The following is a 19888-nucleotide window of genomic DNA, read 5'->3' as shown; positions in this document are numbered from 1 at the left end:
TAATTCTAATCAATAAAATATACATTTATGTATATGCCCCTGTAGAAATGATAAGAGATTTAGTAATAATAATAATTTTATTCATATCGATATTTCATATTTTAAATAAGCATAAGAAATATTCAATTTCTGGAATCAAATTCTATTTCTATATAGCATGATCAGAAACATATAACATCTTTTTGTTTCAGGGTTGTATCTTGCTGAAATAAAGAAAGAAAGGAAAAGAATGATAAATGTTGATTTGAATAACGCAGTACTTTTAAACACACTTGACTAACGCGGTAGTACCCGGTGAGGCGCGCGGCCACACGATTGGTTAGCGCGGGCGAGTTGTGTGTGTTGACGTTTCATCAAAACAAAGGCAGAGCAGCTACGTGAGATCCCGGGCTAGCATTTTATCGCGATAATTCGTCGCAAGTGGTTCGCGTCTCTACGTCGTGTTGATACGTATACGCGCACGAAACAAATCGTCGTCTGCATGCGTCTCTTCGGATCGTTGTACTATTCGTGATTGTTGTTCAGCAAAAAGTCTAGTATTTTTTTCCTTGTGTATTAAATATGTTTTCCTCGGCGAAATACAGTTCGGACGAGCTTTTAGGGGGTAAGTACCGATCGAATCAACGCCCATCATCCCACATTTCAAAATATATTATTATCATCAAATGAAATTTACCGTTTTGCGGATATTTAAATATTTGAATTAGTCATCGTTCGGAGTAAGTTTTTGCGACATTGGCATAGACTAAAACGAACTCTTATCACCGATTCAACGTATCTCTTTCGTATAGGATGTATTTAAGTAAACAGATAGACATCGCATTATTTTTCTTATAAAATAAAATATACAATTGTTCTTTCGTTTGTTTCGAAAAATGATCGTCTACTTTTGATGTCGAATCAAATGGAGCTTATACAGATACCATGTAAACGTAGGACGCCAGCAGCTGTCATTGCCGACAAAACGCAGCCATTGCGCCGCGTTCTTTTACTTTCACAGCGTAAACAAACACCGTTTCTTTTGCGTCGTCGACGAATGTGTCGCGCGTTTATATATATATATATTAATGTCTAGACATGTTTATAAACGTTAAGTCGATTCCATATTTTCTTGAAAAAATTATTAAATAAAATAGATTAAAGTAAAACTCTATCATATTCAAATCAAATGAAAGAAAAAATATGTTTGGAGCAATTAAATCTCGTCAATAACATACAAACAACTTCAATTTGTGTCCTTTAAATGCCAAACAAATTTTAAACGTTAACGATTTCCTGTAATTATTCAAAATAGTACATTAGTATTTAAATGTGATTAAACGTATTATATAGCAAGAAGAAAAAAAAGACAGAGAGGAAGGAGGAGTCATGTGAGATGAAAATTTAGTAAACAAATGAAATCTTGACAGGCATCCATATCTCGTTAATTTATAACCATTATACCTACTTAAATTGAGGATAGACATTTTGTACATAATTACATGTAAACATATATACATAAGTGCACATATCTATATATATATTTTCAAGAATATCAAAAAGTATATTCGTTAATATTTCCTCGAAATCAAGCTAATAAATGGCTTGTGATTGTCTTCTCGTCATCGTTGTCATCGTTCGAGCATGTTCACGTAATAACGACTCACAATCAGTTTTATTACGGAGTCTTCCTATCATTTTATATCATCTAACATATCTTGAAAAAATATGTTAGATGATATGTATCGATTTAATCGTATTTTGTGTAACTTACTTAAATGTTCGCATACATATTATTCGACGATGATGATACTTCGATGTTTACCTTCTTGTGTTTACAAATGTTTTTTTTTTCTAGTTTTTGTATATTTTAAAACTAAATGGTGACTATTTATATATAATTACATAAAGAATGATTCAAAAAAATGGTTTAATGAACTGAAAAATTAGAAATTCTTTTTAACAGATTTTTGTTTTTCATTTCTTTCGGTAAAGCGACTTTGAGACATCCTTTATGTACTTTATATTAAGTTCTCTCTAATATTAAACAAAAAAATAGAGATAAACGGAGTGGTTAGATTAACCAGAGTGTATTCTGAAGATGTAGACGACGATTAAACTCGACGGAATTATCAGTTATCAAAGAGTAGCATCTGTTAACTCTAAACAAAACACATATAGGAAACTTTTTGTAATATGCAAAAGAAGCATCAGACTGTTGGCATATAAACCACACTGATAAAATACAAAATAAAAAAAAAATAACAAGGTCGTGCGATGATTAGACGAAAATAATATCATCACACGACCAATAGAATCAAATTTTTTTATCTTTCCTAGTTAATAGTACATATAATTGTAGATATAGATATTTATATCTGTTTTTGTCCACTCAAAACAAATGATACATAAAATATAACCTACGTACGTCCATACAACGCAATAAAAATTTAATAAAATTTTTGATATACTTTTTATAATTTGTACAAGGTGGGCCAAAAGTTTCTACATATGATCTTATTAATCAGTTACTTTGTTTTAAAATTTTTCAAACTAATTTCTTTTTCTTTTTTTTTTAAATTATAAAACTATACAAGTTCAGGAACTTTTAACCAATCTTGATATCTTGGAAAATTGTTTAAATATTTTATATGGAAATACATTTGTTTGATTAAATTCTTATATACTCTTTGTTCGATTAGGAAAACAACGGAGTGTATTATATTCAGATCTGACTCATATATTATCATCATTATCATCATTATCATTATTTTTATCATTATTGTTATTATTATTGTTATCAAATAGAAAGAAAGATCGACTTTTTTTAATTGCTCATACTATCGTAGAATTGATCACAAAGCCGACAATTAGGTCAGTGTCCTGTCGGCATAACTCGTATCGATCTTCTTCGTCTATTTAAAACGAAGCGTTATATACATATGCATATATATATATATATATATATATACAACGTGGCGAGAACGTGTCTCTTGCATCCAAGATCATGGCCAACGTTTTTGTTGGCCAGTCTTCTTTGCTTTGGAAGATTGTGCCCTACGTTTAGTGTGTTTGCTTACTCATTTGAAAGAAAACAGAAAACGTGACAAGAGTCAGGCGATCAATGGCTGTATCATTCCCAATCATTTTCTTGCATGAGTTACCACACTGGTGTTAATTTTTATTTTAAAAAATTTCAATGAAACAAACAAACGTTGCTCACATCAGAGATTTGTTTTCCTAGACATTCTGTTGATGCTCGCGAATTGTTATTATTGTAATATATTGTATTGTATATTATGTGCGACGTATTTATAAAATTTATAAATACACGACACGCATTACAATACGTTGGAATATTAATAAAAATAATTACAGATGCGTATATCTTTGTGAAAATAACAATTAATAAGAGAAGATAATAATTATCTTGAATATTTTCTAATCAAGGATTAAAACGTTCAAAGACTTTTTTTTTTTCTTTTTTTTTTCATTGTTTTTATCTCGTCGTACAATTTCTTTTTTGATTTTATCTACATACTTTTTACTTAGAATTTTATTATCGTCGGCTATCGATCTCATCTTTCCTTAGAAGTTGCAGGACGCTTCCTAGAATATGTTTTGTTTCTTTATGTGTGTGTGTTGTGTCTCTGGAAGGAGAGTGACGTCAGAAATGTAATAATAGAAAAGAAGCTTGACCCAAGTTAAACCTTTCTACCAATGAAATATGTTTCCGTGGTGAATCATTCTTGCCAATACTTTTTTTACCTTTTTATTTTTACAGTTAATATTTTTCTTCCTTTTTTTGTTTATAATTTTAAATAACAAATGATTACAAGTATGATGTAATAAGGCAATATTTTTTATTTTCATATCGCTATTAAATACAAGTCTTATTCAGTTTAAAGCTTTTGAAAATTGTATGTAATGTTCAGTCAAGGATATTTCGCCACAAAAACGTCGGTCACGAAAGTGTTAATGTAATTTAAATATACTTTATGTCAGGGAATTCCTAAATTTTATGAGCGGAATCCATTCGCGAAAACTGTAATTTTACATGTTCCACTTACTCATAATGGCATATATTAAAATGTAAAAAAAGTAAAATAACAAATATTCCTTCGTCAGTTTTTAGGTTTTTATTGAATACAGTTAATTAATATGCATGTAAATTTATTTTAATCCAATACCATCCAACGATTCTCTATAATTAAAACTCTCCTGTAACGAACATATGCGAACTATTTTTATATTTTAATGAAAAATGTGACCCAGGCTGAAAATTTCTGCTTTGTGTGGTAAAATAAAAATAAAAGAAAATGAAAATAACTTCGTTATGTATTAAATCGATTGTTTCGTTTAATGGACAAAAAAAAACATCGGCTAGACAGTGAAAGACAATGTGTAATAATTAAATCATATTCGAAGCGACAGATTGACGAAAAGAGGCCATTCAGTTGATTTCTATTTTTAAATACTAAGAATCCTTTCTTCTCGGCTCGTTTAAATCTCTCCCGCGCACTGTGATTTAAAATCACGTGACTTGCTTATTAAACTTATTTTTTTTTTTTTATCTACAACACTCTATCTCGGTATCCTCGTCACGTTTCAAATAACTTTTATTACAATGGAATTCAAAGAATTTGTTCTCCTTGATTAACATTTTAAAGCGGGGAAAAAAAAAGATAAAACTTTTTATCACCCTTCCCTTCCTGATCAGATAAAAAAAACTCGTTAGTTTAAATTGTGTCCAATTGACTTTTGAATGATACGTTCGGTTATGAACATAAAACAAAGGCAACTTCTACCTTACTTTAAAGTACAATATACTCGAAAGTTTCCGGTTCGTTTTGAAACTATTGCTGCAAAACGCTAAGAACGAAATCGTATGAATATTTTATAATATCAGCTTGCTTTTTTCTTGAAATCTTTTTTAATGTTTTTTCTTTTTTTTCTTTTTTTTCTTTCGAGTACCCCACAAGTGATATTCTCGTCGCAAAATATATTTACATGATTACCAGCCACGAATTTGCGATAAATGTTTGACCTAAAATACTTGATTGTATGAGGTCAACTGTTCGATATTTTCCGGATTAAAATATCTAATGAAAAAGAATAAGTCACTTCTGAAATACTTAAATAATTGTTTGATTCTTTGGTCTAATGAAGAAAGTTGTGGATGGATGAATTACATGACTGCGTACAACAAATTCTTCTCATTACTTTTTCTCGCTATCGTTTTTCTTATATAATAAGATAATTTTCTTCTATATGGTGAAAGTTTTCGCAATAAGGAAATTTAAGATTCCTCTTACGATGATTTCTTATTGGCGAAATTTTCTATTGGAAAAATAACTTTCTCTATCTTGATATAAAATTAAAATAATTTTATTTAAATTTTACGAAAGGATATATAAGAGAGAGGAAATTAGAAAATTGTGAAAAGAAATTATAAATGATGACAACCGATTATAATTTATTTATTGTTTACCGTGCATTACAACATTATTATTTTAAGCATGTGTTATAACTGTCAGATAATCGTGTCGTGAGTTAAACTTATTGTTAATTAAATAAAAGTTGTCAAAGACTATAGGGCATTGAAATATCGGAAGGATGTATGTAAATGCATGACAAGGTGCATTATGACAACACTCGCGTATTCAACACGTGTGGCCTTGATAAGAAGCACGTGTGCAAGTTGCTACTTCTCTGATTCCACGTCCGGCCGTTAGCTTACTAAAAAAATGTTTTCTTTTTTTAAATTGTTGCGGTTAATATCATTTAATATGTGACATTCAATCAACGCTGATTTTGACTTTTTCTACTGTACTAGAAAAACAATAATTTTATGCTAATTAGATTATTTGTTTTCTTCTATAAACAAGTATTTATGTATAATAGTAAATACTTATAAGAATTTCGTAGAAATAAGAAGTCGCTAATGGTAATTATAATTATGAAAATTGTGTAATTGTAATTGGTTAATAATTTTTACTAACAATTAGTTTATGTTAAAATATTTTTACTAAAAAATTTGCAGTAATCTTCTTTTTATGAATTTATAATCGGTTGCATCAGTTTCATTAATCGACGTAACTCCTTCATATCGATTATTACTAAATCTTCGGTAATCACGTAATCGCAGTTCTGATTTTCATTCGAATCTAATGTTCTTTCGGATTTCTCGGATATTGTTCCTTTCTTGGTGCTGTTAATTGTCGAGACGTTAGAGGAATTAAACAAGCTTTCGATGTTGTCGATGTAATTGTCTTTAAGCGAAGACATTTTTGATAATTAAAACACCATTTAACTTGCACACGCAGAAATTACCCAATAAATTTTTATTGCATATAATGGAACTTGACGTGTGAATGTAAACAAAATGTCAAAAAATATTAGAAGAAAAGAAAATCGTATATTTATTTTTCATTTACTTAAAAATTAGATAAAATAACTAAAAAAAAAAAAAATGAATACGCATATAGAAAAAACAGTAATAAAATTGTACAAGAGAAACTAGATGTACTGTATCTTCATATTATACTTTATTTCTAAGCAAACTTGATTCATGTGGGAAATAAAAGCTATTTTCCCAGCCACGTATTCTTCATATACGGAGTTTCTCACAAGTCACTATTTATTTTGAAAAATAATGAGGAATTAAAAAAACGGGTTTTATCACATAACAAATTGCAATAATTGGAGTTTCTCTCTAGAAATGCTTCTCGAATTAAGTCGATTTTTTGTCCAGACTTTTATTTAAGATAAAAGTTTTTCTAATAAAATAAAAGGACTTCAACGACGCAGTTGATCAACTATAGAAAAAATTATTTATGCTCTCATTCTCCTTTATCGAACGAATGCGCTCGGTCTTCCAGATATTATATATGTATATACATATATAGAATGTTAGAAGAACATAGTGTTGATAAAGGTTCTTTCAGTATTTGCATGCACGTAACGATCATGATAGAAATAATGTTAGGTAATAGATATATTTTATCTCTCATTCGTTTCGTTTTGCTGATAAAGATGGGTCATTGAAGAAAGAAATCCATTTCGTTGCTTCCCAATGCTTCTTACTTAACTTTTATTTCTGAGAAAGGAAACAATTAATCGATTACGTACACATATGTTTTGATTAATGGATATAGTTGCCTCTTCGTGATGTGTTTTTTCTTTTCTTTTTATAATTCAATGAACGTACGATAACTTAAAATTATTTTCTAATATAAATGAAATATTTTTAAATTGTTAACAAAATTAAATATATTAATATTATTATCAATGTTTATTAATAATTCTGAACAAAAATCTAGAAATATATATTTAATTAAAAATAAATTTTCGTCGGCTTGTAAAAGTAAATAATTTATCTCATTGTGTTAACTATTAAATTATATCAAAGGCAATACAAGCGTAGTATAACGCTTTTAATTACGCGTCACACGCTTATGCATACTATAAACATATTTACGTAATTTCGATGCTGATTAGGAAATACGACGACGCGAACTGATTAGTATTGATTGCGTGGTCTTTTTTTTCTCACGATGGTCGAAGACATTTTTTAATCGAACATTATGAAAGTGTAGAAATAGTAAAATATATTACACTTTTATGTCGTCGTAAGTAGCAATACAATGCATACTGCAAGCTATATGCATGCAACACTTATTGTTAGTAAATCGAACTTCTCAATATACAAACTCGTTTGTTTTCACGTAATAACAATGTCTGCATTTTCATATAATCGTGAATGAGATCGCAGAACAAGCGTGGTAGGCTTCTATAGAGATGTTTCATGGACGTTTAAAAGTGTAATCAGTACAGAACGAGGAATGAACAACGAAAACGACTTCATGAGAGTATTGTAAGCAGAAACGAAGGTCTCGTATTACATTGTATACGTGATATTTACAGTAGATTATGACAGCAACAGATTGCATGATCATAGATGTATATCATTCTCGTTCGAACAAATAGAAAAATATATATATGTTGTATATGTATAATATGTAACATATGTGCCAGTAATTATGACAGTGAATTAAATCGAAAAATTGAAAACATTTGTTTTAATATATTATTATTATTATTATTCATATTATTATTCTTCATTACTATTACTTTTCGATTGTCGTGAAATCTGTGATAATCCACGGTAAACGTAGTTCACGTTCATTTCTTTTCCAAGTTTATCGTAGTCTAGGTAAGAGCAACAAATGCTAATATTAACTCCGGATGCATAAGGATCTGCTAAATCTCAACGATATAAATTTCAACTAATTTATGGTTCGTCTGAATTGAAATTAAATTCTTACAAAAATCGTTAAAGATATATGTTTGAAAAGTGACCTTTTTATTTCTCACAATTGTATAAAAATTTCTATTGAAATTTACAGAATCATGGGTGGAGGTGAACTCGATATCGTCGGAAAGGCGAACACCACTGCCATTCAGCAGCAGTTCGGAAGAATATTTACGACTTCTGAGAGAAGCACAGAGAGACTCAACCCAGTCATCAGCAAGGCATTCTTTAGCATCTTCACGTCGGGGTACTCCTGGAGCCAGGTGAATATTGCTCACTTTTTTATTGCTTCTGTTCCACAAATTATCCTAAATACACAGAGAATAAATAGAAGCTTGTTGATCCCAAAAAGAATTCCTCTTGTCTTCTTATATATATTTTTATTATTTTTATTATTTTAATTATATATAATACATGTATATATACATCTAATATTTTATTGTAAATGAGGGATTGTTATTGACAAAATCCGTAAAGGTAAAAAATATTAATAACGATATTGTCGAGATAAAAATGTTTCTTCAACGGTGTAATCACAACGTTCTACATAACGCATAGTGTCTTTTACGAGCAGAGAAAAGTCAGCATCTTCTATATTTCTTCGTCGCTTTTCATTCTTCTCACGACGAGAAGGGATCTTAAGATATAAGAAAAAAAAAAAAAAGAAAAAGAAAAACCATCTTGTGATGACTCACATGAACAAAGAAGAAAGAATCTTTTTTTGGAGCAAGTGTTTCTTTGTACGCTATTTGGACTCTCGTTCTAAAAGAAAATTATTTAACGAGAAAGAAACGATTTAATGACCGTCTTTTACCCTTTTAAAAGAAAATAAAAAAAAAAAGAAAACAAAACAAAAAAAGGAAAAAGAAACGGGGATATAAGAAGAAAACGTGATGATTATTATTATTCTTTGAAATTTATTTCTAGCTCGGACGTTGGTTTATTGAAAATCCAAACGCGAGTTTTCTAAATGTAAAAGTAAATCTGGAAATATTTCGACATATTGAAATAATTGAAAAATGTTTAACGATAGATCATGAGATATCTATTCTTCTCTTATTTTAGCCCAAAGAGTCCACCTAACAGCCCAAATACGGAACTCTGTACTGATGATGAGCTCAAAGGCGTCTACATAAATTACAGCAACAAGGTCAGTCTAGAAAATCGATCGTAATAAACCGTCTGTTGCGAGGTGTGTCTCATAAATTTCTGAGTAAAGCAAAGCATCTACGTACACGCACACACAAATATATATACATCTATCGTGTATATACGTATATTTAACTTTTGTGGTCGATTATAGAGGTTTCCATAAAAAAACCACAAACATGATCTACCTACTTGACCCGAGTGAAAAAAACAATACTTCCAGTCGTTGCAAAAGAATCTTCGCGCGAAAGATCGAAATCGAATTTTGAATAAAAACAAATCTTCAAAGTAATTACATTTATTCTTCCAAATAGTTGATTCTATTTCGTATATAATTGACGAATAAATAGAGAGATTATACAAACATATTGTGCAACTGGTTTTATCGAACGAGCTTCACCTTCTTTACAAGGTCCTCGGATCAGTGACTCTATCATGCAGTCTGTGAACATTTCTTCCATCGATAAGTGCGGTAATTTAACCGAACACACCTTCGGAATTATTTTCAAGAAAAATTCATATATTTCTATCATATTATTTATATTCCAAATATTTTTCTTTTTTATTTTACATTCAAATAATCTCACGTTAGGAAAATTATAAGAAACCACTTAATAGTATTTATTGACGTTTTAAGTAAAAAATAATGTATACATTTGACCGATCTTAATGATAATTATTATTCGAAATTTACGATAAGAAAAACAATGGCGAAGTAATTAGTACATACTTTGTTCTCTTCGTAGTTCAAACCACTTAGCAAATATCAGCAAACTTAAACGGAAACACTTTAAATGAACAACTTCCTCGAGTATGTACTTTCGTACGATTGAAATTGAAGTGTTGCATTCTATAACAAGTGACAATAATACACAAAAGTACGTAAACCTGCTTACTAGAGTATATCGAAATGTAGTCAAACTAGTTTATTTTACAATCACCAACTGTTTCTCTTGTGATATAATTACCAAAGTCCTCTACCGCGGTTTCAATTTTCTCGTATATTCACCAAGTAAGAATTTCTTGATAAGGTTTACTAAGATGGGGCATCATTCACCGTAATTGGTTTACGTCTACCATCTTGCATCCTTCGTCACCTATATGTACAACCTACTGACAAGAAGTAGGACAAGAAGCTCGTATGATCATTGTAATCGAATTAACTTCGTCGTCATTTTCTAATTCATTTCAACGATTCATTCTGATCTTCGCTTTTAGTAGGAGGCTATTCTGGTTCGCCATGGTCATGTGTCATGGTATACTTTCTCAATACGTTATTGAGTATTATACAAAATTTTCTAACGCTCATTTTTATACTTCTCAACATAACTAATAATTTTATTATATCTTATGTGTATATGTCTAGATATTCGAAAATGACGTGTTAATATTAAACACGTTCCAAAATAGATTTATTTCCATATTCCATAAAAAACAATAACTTCGTGCATTGTGACATCAGTTATATGTGTAATTTTGCTAACTTGAATATTTTACATGCCACAGGAAGAAATAAAGACAGGAAATCTGGTATGCCCTATATATTTGCAAGGAATACTGTATTGTATTCGATTCGATTCGTATAACTTTCTCGAATATTCTTCGTATTAATTTATGTAAAAAAAAAAAGGAACAATGTTCTGGCAAATAAATAATAATCAGCTATTCATAAAACGTATGTAGTATCTCTTGGGAAAGACTTAACATACACCTGTAGCTCAAATCCACAATGTATTTATGTGAATCGTTTATCTCTTCATCATGCATGTATATTAGTTATTCCCGCAGTGTCGATAATAAGAAGGCTTTTATGTAGGGAGGCCGGTGAATTTATCTTTTGCGGGGAAATAAAAATATAACAAAGCAAAAATAATAACAAAAGAATATTTATATCTTTTTCAGAGTGAGTAATGATGATAACGAGGTGAAACTTCTTCGTTTCGTAGAATTTTTCTTTCTTTCTTTTTTTCTTTTTTTTCTTCATATGAATCATTGATACCAAAAGGTTATTTATTTTAATTTTTCGCGTGAAGCGTAACCACAGAGAGATATTTCTTTAGTATTTATTTATTTTTTTCTTTTAAGAAAGAGAAAGTCAATTAAAACTTATAAAATTTTCTGAACTATTTTCTTTTCGAGAAAATTTCTTTGATTTATTTTTGTTTCTTTCCTAACAAAAATTATGATTGTATCTGCATCCAAATTTATAGGTTGTTTGGAAGTGTCACGTAGGATTAAATTTGACCGTAAATGGAACATCGATGGTGTATTTCCTTTTTGATCTTCCCCTACAAGTTGAAACTAGGCTTGGGGCGCGTAAGGCAGAGAGGCCAGATGTGAAAGTTACTATAATATCTAACTTTACTATAGTTCGTAACGGCGTTGCCAAGCGAGATTAAAGCATTTGCTCAAACAACCTGCCTTTTTAATAATTCTTTTACTGCTACCCGTTGCTATGTGCTTGCCCATTCGTCCAACGAATAATCGTTATAGATATGTTCCAGTAATAAACCGTAAATTAATTATTAAGATCTTGGTATACTAATTATTTCTTTTGAAATTAGGAATCTTACTCCAAATCTTTTACAGAGTTTTCTGGTAATTAAAATATTCAAATTAATTCAATTAACTTAAACGATAAGCGAATTTTATACTTGTCATTCTTTTTTAAGTTATAAGTCTCTCTGATTCTTTTGTAGTGTTGTGTATTACTTAAATCATTTTTTTTCAATGTCATAGATTTAATAACTATAATCTTTGTATACTAATCATACCTTCTTGAATTACGAGTCTTTCCAAGTATTCTAGAATGTTCCATTAATTTAAATGTTGTTTCAAATTAATTTCAGGATTCATTTTAAGGATAAAGAAATTTTGAAAACTTTCTTAATACTTGAAATGAATGAAAAACGTTACTAAAGTTTAATTTTACTTTAACGGAAAATTTTTTCTATACATCCTGTATTATCTAACGTTTTCTTTTTTTATCCTTTCTATTACATTGAAATGTGAATAACTCGTTACACGCATCGTTAATCCTTCGGAATTATATTTCTTATATTATGTATATACGCGTTCGTGCCTTACGCAGCTAACATCGCATTACCTGCAATTGGATGCTCATGTCTTCTTTTTAAAAAAAAAGAAAAAGAAAGAGATACACGCGTTTAAAGAATTCAATATAAAATGTATTATCATCAAGGACATCGTCATTTACAGTTTTTATCTCTACTATTTCAATTTTTACCCTTGATACTCCATAATATGATTAATAAAAATTTGTGCAAATAAATGATTGCAAAATGGATAATAAATTTTATAAAATGAATAATATTCTCTATAAAAAAAAAAATTAAAAAATGCAAGCAACACATTTAAACTTTTAATTTTAAACTTTAAAAAAGAATATACAAATATTTCTGAAATATTTATCTGAATTAAAATGGAATTATTTATCTTTCATAAGATCAAATAATTTTCTGTAGAAATGTAATTTAAAAAAAAGATTGTACGAGCCTAGTAATCTCGGATTTCCTGTGAAAATAATACGCATACATTACAGCGTATATAAAAATAAGAAGAAAAAAGAAAATTAAAAGGCATATCGTGTGATCTTTAAAAGAAAAGCTCTGCAATCCTCGCTTCTACTCTTCCTCTCGTTGGATGCAACAAACCGGTTGAGCTGCTTGCACCACCGTTTAAATCGTACTAAAGCCGTGTTACGACTTTTGCGAATGTGTGCAACCACACGCGAATTATACATTTTGAATGCGTACTATCGAATACGCTAGAGAACGCTACTGTTTTATTTCTAATTGTAGAAGGAAGGTGAAATAATCAATTATCTACGTTATACCATATAAGAGAGAATGCTGATTAGAAATAAAGTATTCTTGTCACGAAGAAATTGTTTTATTTAGGTTTCATTCATTAATATTTTTAAAATCAACGATAAGTCAATAAGATTATTTATTATCCATTTTAGATTTGAAATGAAAAAAAAAAAGTATCATTCATTTAATTAGAAAATCTATTTTAGTTTTTTATTTTCTTTTTCAAATAATTCATATAGATTGTCGTGATTGTTTTGCGTAAATGGAAATCGACTGAGATATAATTACACTTTAAAAGATCTCCCTTGCGTTTTGCGTGTTTACTCGCACGAATATAAGTCGTAAGAGATAAGCATAAGTACCGTCTATAAGCTAGAAGTAATAACAACGTAAAAAGTCGCAATATAAGATATTGCAGACGTTCGTACGCGTTTAATAAATTCGATCAATAATTGTTTTAATTTAAATAAACTTTCATAAAAATAATTCCGACTAACAATATGAAAAGGAAAATAAAAACAAAAAAAAATGTTGATAAGGAAGTTGTGTAATTTATATATTTTTAAATGTGTGTATGTGTATATGCAGAAGTATATGCTTTCAGTGTGTGTAGTATTGAACTCTGCGTCATCTGTTTATACGTGCTCGATCTCACGTTAGCTACCTTGTAATCTATAAATTTGTATCTTCATTTTTACTCAATACTATTAAAAACTTCCTTAGAATCAAACATTGAAACTACGAACATCATTAATAATGAAATACAAATGATTATTCTATTAGGAATAGTCCAACAATTATGGAAATGAAAGATAATTTATAATAATAATCATAACAAAAAATAATTGTATAGACGAAGAGAAGAATGAGGTAATACAGAAATCCGACGTAAAGTTCCTTCTTTTTTTTTTCTTATTCGTAGAAATTTCATATGCGCCAAATAATTACTTATGCATACAGAGCAGGTGTATCAGAAATATTTGATTTTGGCGCGCTCGTGAAGAGGAGAAAACAAGTGTTCCCTCTAGTGGAGAATCGATACGTTCATTGTTTCATTGTTTCATTGAAACATAATATAGGGAAATTCTAGGTATAAAGATTATATTTAGGACTGCGCCTAGAAAATTTTCGATAATGAAAATATAAATTAGCCATGATGTAGTAATCTCTCTCTCTCTCTCTCTCTCTCTCTCTTCTCTTTGTCTATGTTCGGTGAGCGGTTGCTCGCATCTGCCAGCTTTGCGTGGCTATCTATGTAAAAAAAAAAAAGAAAAAAGAGAGAGAGAGAGAGAGAGAGCACGCGCGAGAATAATGTTGACGTAGAATCTTTCGACCAATCAGAGAGCGTTATGCGGTCACGCCATGCGCAGTGCCAGTGGCTCCGTTCTTGAAGTAAGGGGGCATCGCGATGCTTTTAACATTGTCGCGCATCGTACCAAACAAATCGATCTTTCTCCTTACTCTATATGGTATTGCGTACATATGTTGTGTGTATGTAATATGTATATGTATATACCATGCCTATGCCTATGCACATAACATGACATGGCACATGACATGCACATGCATACAACGGACCAATTTTAGAGTCATTATCCACAATCAATAGAACGATTTATCGTTATTTGAAGAAAGAAAAAATATAAACAAATATAAGATGCATTTGAATGGAAATGCACTTGACCACTTTGAAAATAATGTGTGCATTAATTAATTGTGTTTTTTTCTTTCCATAAATCGTTAACGAACGAATGTTATACGTTACTCTGTCCTTTTCCTTTATATTAGATAGAATTATTACTATCCGGGGTCACGTGAACTAATAAACACTCTTTTTATGCTTTACGTGTTACTATAAATATTTATATATGTATGTGTTTGCGTATGTACACCTATATATTCAATTACAATTTATAAATATCGATCTTACATTTTTATGCCGTTTATTTTCTTTTTTCTTCTTTTTTCTTCTTTTTTCTTTTGTTTACATTAGATTATTTTAATTAAAATAAAATTATTATATTATATATTATATAGTTTTATCTACAAGTTGTTAACATTTAATGATTGCTTTATCTCTTTCATGAACAGTAATTTATATACTTGTATATATGTATTAAACTATAATACATTAAAATTTTACGTAGAATTGTGTCGAAATAATAATAACGTACATAATTGTACGTCACTAGCCATGCATAGCAAGAACCAGCTAATTTATATTCATACATATATTTCTTTTTTTTTTATTTAATTCTTCATAAATATGTACTACTTTCTTAATGTTTGAGAAAAAAAAAGAAAAAAATAAGTATTCATTGTAAATAACGTTGTAAAAAAGACATTTTATCGTTTTTTAATCCATCAATTTTATGGTTCATTTGACCTAATCTTAGACAGTAAATTTATTTAACACATTGAACGCCGACCTCGCGTTATTGCGGAATTCTTTTTTTTACAATATATAAGTATATTTTTAACTTTGACATATTCTACTTGTCGTTATTATTTTTTTCTGCATTTGTCTAATTTCTAACAAAAAATAGATAATGTTCTATGCAAAATCAGGTCAACAATCACTCTGTAAAAATTAATTTAAAAGTTAGTATATGTTTCTTTCGGCGTTCAATGTGTTAATCGTAATTACGTTTATACATATATCTTATATAGTATGTAATTAAAAACAGGAAATTATTAAATGATTTTAAAACAACTTCGAAGTCCATATTCATCGATATACACCTATTCTTCTATTTGTCTATTTACATGGGAAGAAAATTTATATTCAATAAAACGATTGTCAGTATTCAGAGTTTGTATATTGTATTTAAATTATAAATAATAGAATCATTGAAGAGAGTATAAGTTAGATGAATAATAAACAGGCCATTGAAGTTATTTGAAGAATTCAAAGTTTTTTTATTTTCATTTTAAGAATAAAATGTTCCAAATTACCTTCATGTTTCGCTTATAATTAATCTACAATCGGATTATTAGAGTACAACGTATTCATCAATTTCCCTCGTAATAATGTATTTTCTATCATTGAAATTATATGCATCTTCAATAATTATTTTTATCGAAGAATTTATTAAAATATTTGAATAATAAATACCTGATGATATATAGTACAAAATAATGATCGAGTTATCGTTAGAAAATTATATCTTACAAGAAAAAATATTTACTCGAAAAAAATTTCTTCGAATTGAATTAGTTTGTTATTAGACATGTTATAGAAATCAGGAAACCGATAATTAATAACGCTCATTGTTGAATTTAACGTAAATAAAAGTGTAAAAATGATAGTAGAAGCAGACACGTCATCAAGGTTGTTGTACTCGATTCTGAAGTTGTTATGAAAAAGATTATTATTTCGTTATTTATTATTTTTTTACTTATTTAATCGCTCTGATAAAAAAAATATATCAATCACACTTATTTCCCATGCTATTGAATCACGACTATATCAGGGCATTGTTTTTTTGCTGCGTCATTAAAATGATGAAGCAGGTGCCAACTTTTTCTTGATAGACGCATTTCTATTCTACATTAACTGTTGTGCGTTTATCCAAAATCGGTTATGCGTTGACTATTTTGAGAATTCATTTATTCGTATTTATATTCAACTATGTATATCCATATGTGATGAAACTTGGCAGAGTTCTTGACATGCTTATATTTCGTTCTACTTTTTCGGATATCTAAGGAAAGTAGAGAGAGAGAGAGAGAGAGAGAGAGAGAGAGGCCAGTGAATCATAAATTATTCCTACTAAATTTTTTCTTTTTTCGATAGAAATCGGAATAATTAATTTATCATTTTGTATTATTATGATTTTATTAATATTTAATAATCAACGCTAATTGTACGATAGTATACATATTTCAAAAATGACGTCTTTGATAGCTAATTAAGATACAATTTACACGAGTATGTAAATAGTATTTAATTGCAATACAAAAAATATATCAAACGTAATTCTAAATATAGAGAAATCATTCCTATTACGAAGTATTTTTGTTCCGAACGTTTTTCAATTTTTTCCAAATGATTTGAAACCGAAACAACAAATTATGATTTATTTAAATCATATTTTTCGTTCCTTCTGTGCCAATAATCTTTTTCTATATTTATTCATGTCTGTGTAAGTTTTAACATTCTGTTGATTGTCGTTTAAAGTAAACTTATCACCCTAACACAACAGAAATAGTATGTTTATGGGTTGCTATCAACATGTACCTAATAATACATCCTGATATTTTCTGAAAAGAGACGATTACGTTTCTCCATTTCCACTTGTAAGAACTCATCGTTTAAAATGAATTCTTTTGGGAATTTTTATTTTATTTGTATTTATTTATTTTTTCTTAGAGCATATTAATGACGCTACGTTTTTTGTCTCTTTGTAGGAAGGTGAAATCTTAGATAAAAATATGGATTGGATTTATGAGTGGAGCTCACGCCCTGACCAGGCACCACCAAAGTAAGTTAAATATTATACTTATTGTCTGTCCCTTCAAAAAAACTTAAGTAATTTGATAAAACAATTACTTTTTTTGCAAACTTTCTAAGCTTGTAGTATTATTATTTTAAAATATGAAAAACAGATAAGCCTAAAATATTTTTTGAAAGAATAATTAATTTTTGAAATTACATAAGAACTTTTAGTCTTCACATTATATTTTAAATACATAATATTTATGATACAAAGTAAAAACAGTATTTTCTTAATGTTTATTGCTAACGCTTTTTTATTCTTTATATTTCAGGGACTGGAAATTCAAGCATCCACTTGGTGTGACAAAGAAAAAATCTTATAGCATTCGCACTGCGAAAGTTGGTAAAAATGGATTATTTTCTAAAGAAGTTCTTTATACTTTAATCATCACAAATGTTCTATCCCTATTGCTTGGAACTGGTTTTGGGTAAATAGTATTCACATATCTTTATTATAGTCATACTTACTTTTCTTATATTCGATTAGGTATTAATAAATGTTTTTCATGTTTTTATTAGGGTTTGGCTCACCAGGCGAGGTTTAATGATGTCCCGCGTTGCTATTGAGTGAAGATAACAAAGTGATGTTAATTAGGATTGTCGCATTCTAGACTTGCAAGAAAGGGGAGAGGAATATAAACTGATAATTGGAAAGAATGAAAGACTGAAAAGCCGGTTGGGAGGGCGATGAGCCTAAAGAAAATTACAGTTTTAAAAAAAGCGCATAAATTTTTGAAGGTCAATGTTAGTATCTTCTCTAAATCCTCCTCCTCTTCGACTATAAAGTACTTCTTGAGTAATTTCTATCTCTTAACTAATGCGCATCATATGCTTAATAAAAACATTTAAAAGAAAAAATAAATAAATTGACAAGAAAAAAAGAAAAAATAGAGAAGAGAAGAGAGAAAGAAAATTATTATTAAATGATAAAAATACTTTAAAAAAAAAAAAGAAAAAAGTATATATATATATATAAGAAAAAAGAAAATAAAAAATTATTTACAGTAGTGGTCTAGACTTTTACGGGAAAGGAAAATGTGTCCATTTTATACCATTTCTAATGCGTTTCTATTTGCGATAGTCCATAGAAATAGCTTGAATAATATTTATCAGTAATTGATTATATTGCCTGTTAGATTGGAAAAAAGAGGCTGGAATGAAAAAGCAGCGCCAGCAGCGAATGAGAGAGAACGAGAGTGAGACTAATTGTTAGATGGATTGTGTTTTAAGTATGGAAGTATGCAGATAAGGAAATAAAATGCGAAGATCCTCATTTTATTCTAAAACAATTACGACTTCATACCCTTTATTTTGGTATAATTTTGACGCATTATATTAATTATATGACTGCATGATAATTTGTATTTTAAAAAAATGAAAGAAAGGAAAAGAAATTAAAAATTTATTAAATTAGAACATAAAACTGAACTGATACTCACGACATTATACACGTAAAACGAACGTTTTCTCAAAAGAAAATTTGATTATTTAACAAAATTACTAAATTTATAATTTTTCTTTTTTCTTTTTAATGTAATTTTACCATTTGCTTGACATACAGGGTTCAGATAAAATCCGTATTGAAATGATATTGAATAGATCATTATTATATTGGCTTCAAGTTTTCGTAGTGAAAAACCGTCTGTACGGAAGATCACACGGCAGCCGGAAGAAAGGGACCAGATACAAAGTTTTTTACCAGCAAATATTTAAAAAATCTTTATTTTAAATTATATCCTATAGAGTAAAGTGTTGTCCTTTATGTATATCGTTCGAATATAATTACAATTTAAAAAGCAGTATATACATATATATATAATATTTATCTCTTAATAATTTCGGTTGTATCCATTCTACGTTCAAATAGCTTCTATACTTATTTTAATTATATAATAATATTAGAAAATGATATATATAAACGCATGCTTTAAGCTGCAATGATAATTGTAATGTTTTATTATTGAAATTTTTTGTTATGATAAACATTATAGTAAACACAACGTGAATTAATACACAAACTAATGTATGCAGTTAAAAACCCTTATCCGGCCACCGTATATTTAATTTCTTCGCACTCTGATTTAATCTATTGAAAAAATAATTGTAACTAATATA

At 28.9% G+C, this 19888-nt stretch overlaps 1 protein-coding gene across 1 annotated transcript; it reads left to right on the top strand.

Moving 5' to 3' along the window:
• Positions 1–338: 338 nt before the first annotated feature.
• LOC122526243 (BCL2/adenovirus E1B 19 kDa protein-interacting protein 3) lies at positions 339–18654 on the top strand. The gene is made up of 6 exons (XM_043649530.1): positions 339–604; positions 8388–8556; positions 9359–9443; positions 17686–17759; positions 18046–18201; positions 18293–18654. Exons 1-6 carry the CDS (start codon positions 562–564, stop codon positions 18342–18344), a joined length of 579 nt encoding a protein of 192 aa, XP_043505465.1. The 5' UTR covers positions 339–561; the 3' UTR covers positions 18345–18654.
• The last annotated feature ends 1234 nt before the right edge of the window (positions 18655–19888 follow it).

This window comes from Polistes fuscatus, unplaced genomic scaffold (assembly GCF_010416935.1).
Source record: "Polistes fuscatus isolate 324 unplaced genomic scaffold, CU_Pfus_HIC Scaffold11, whole genome shotgun sequence".
Classification (NCBI taxonomy): Eukaryota; Metazoa; Arthropoda; class Insecta; order Hymenoptera; family Vespidae; genus Polistes; species Polistes fuscatus.
Note: the sequence above shows the minus strand (reverse complement) of the source record. Positions and strands in the feature narration are given on the sequence as shown.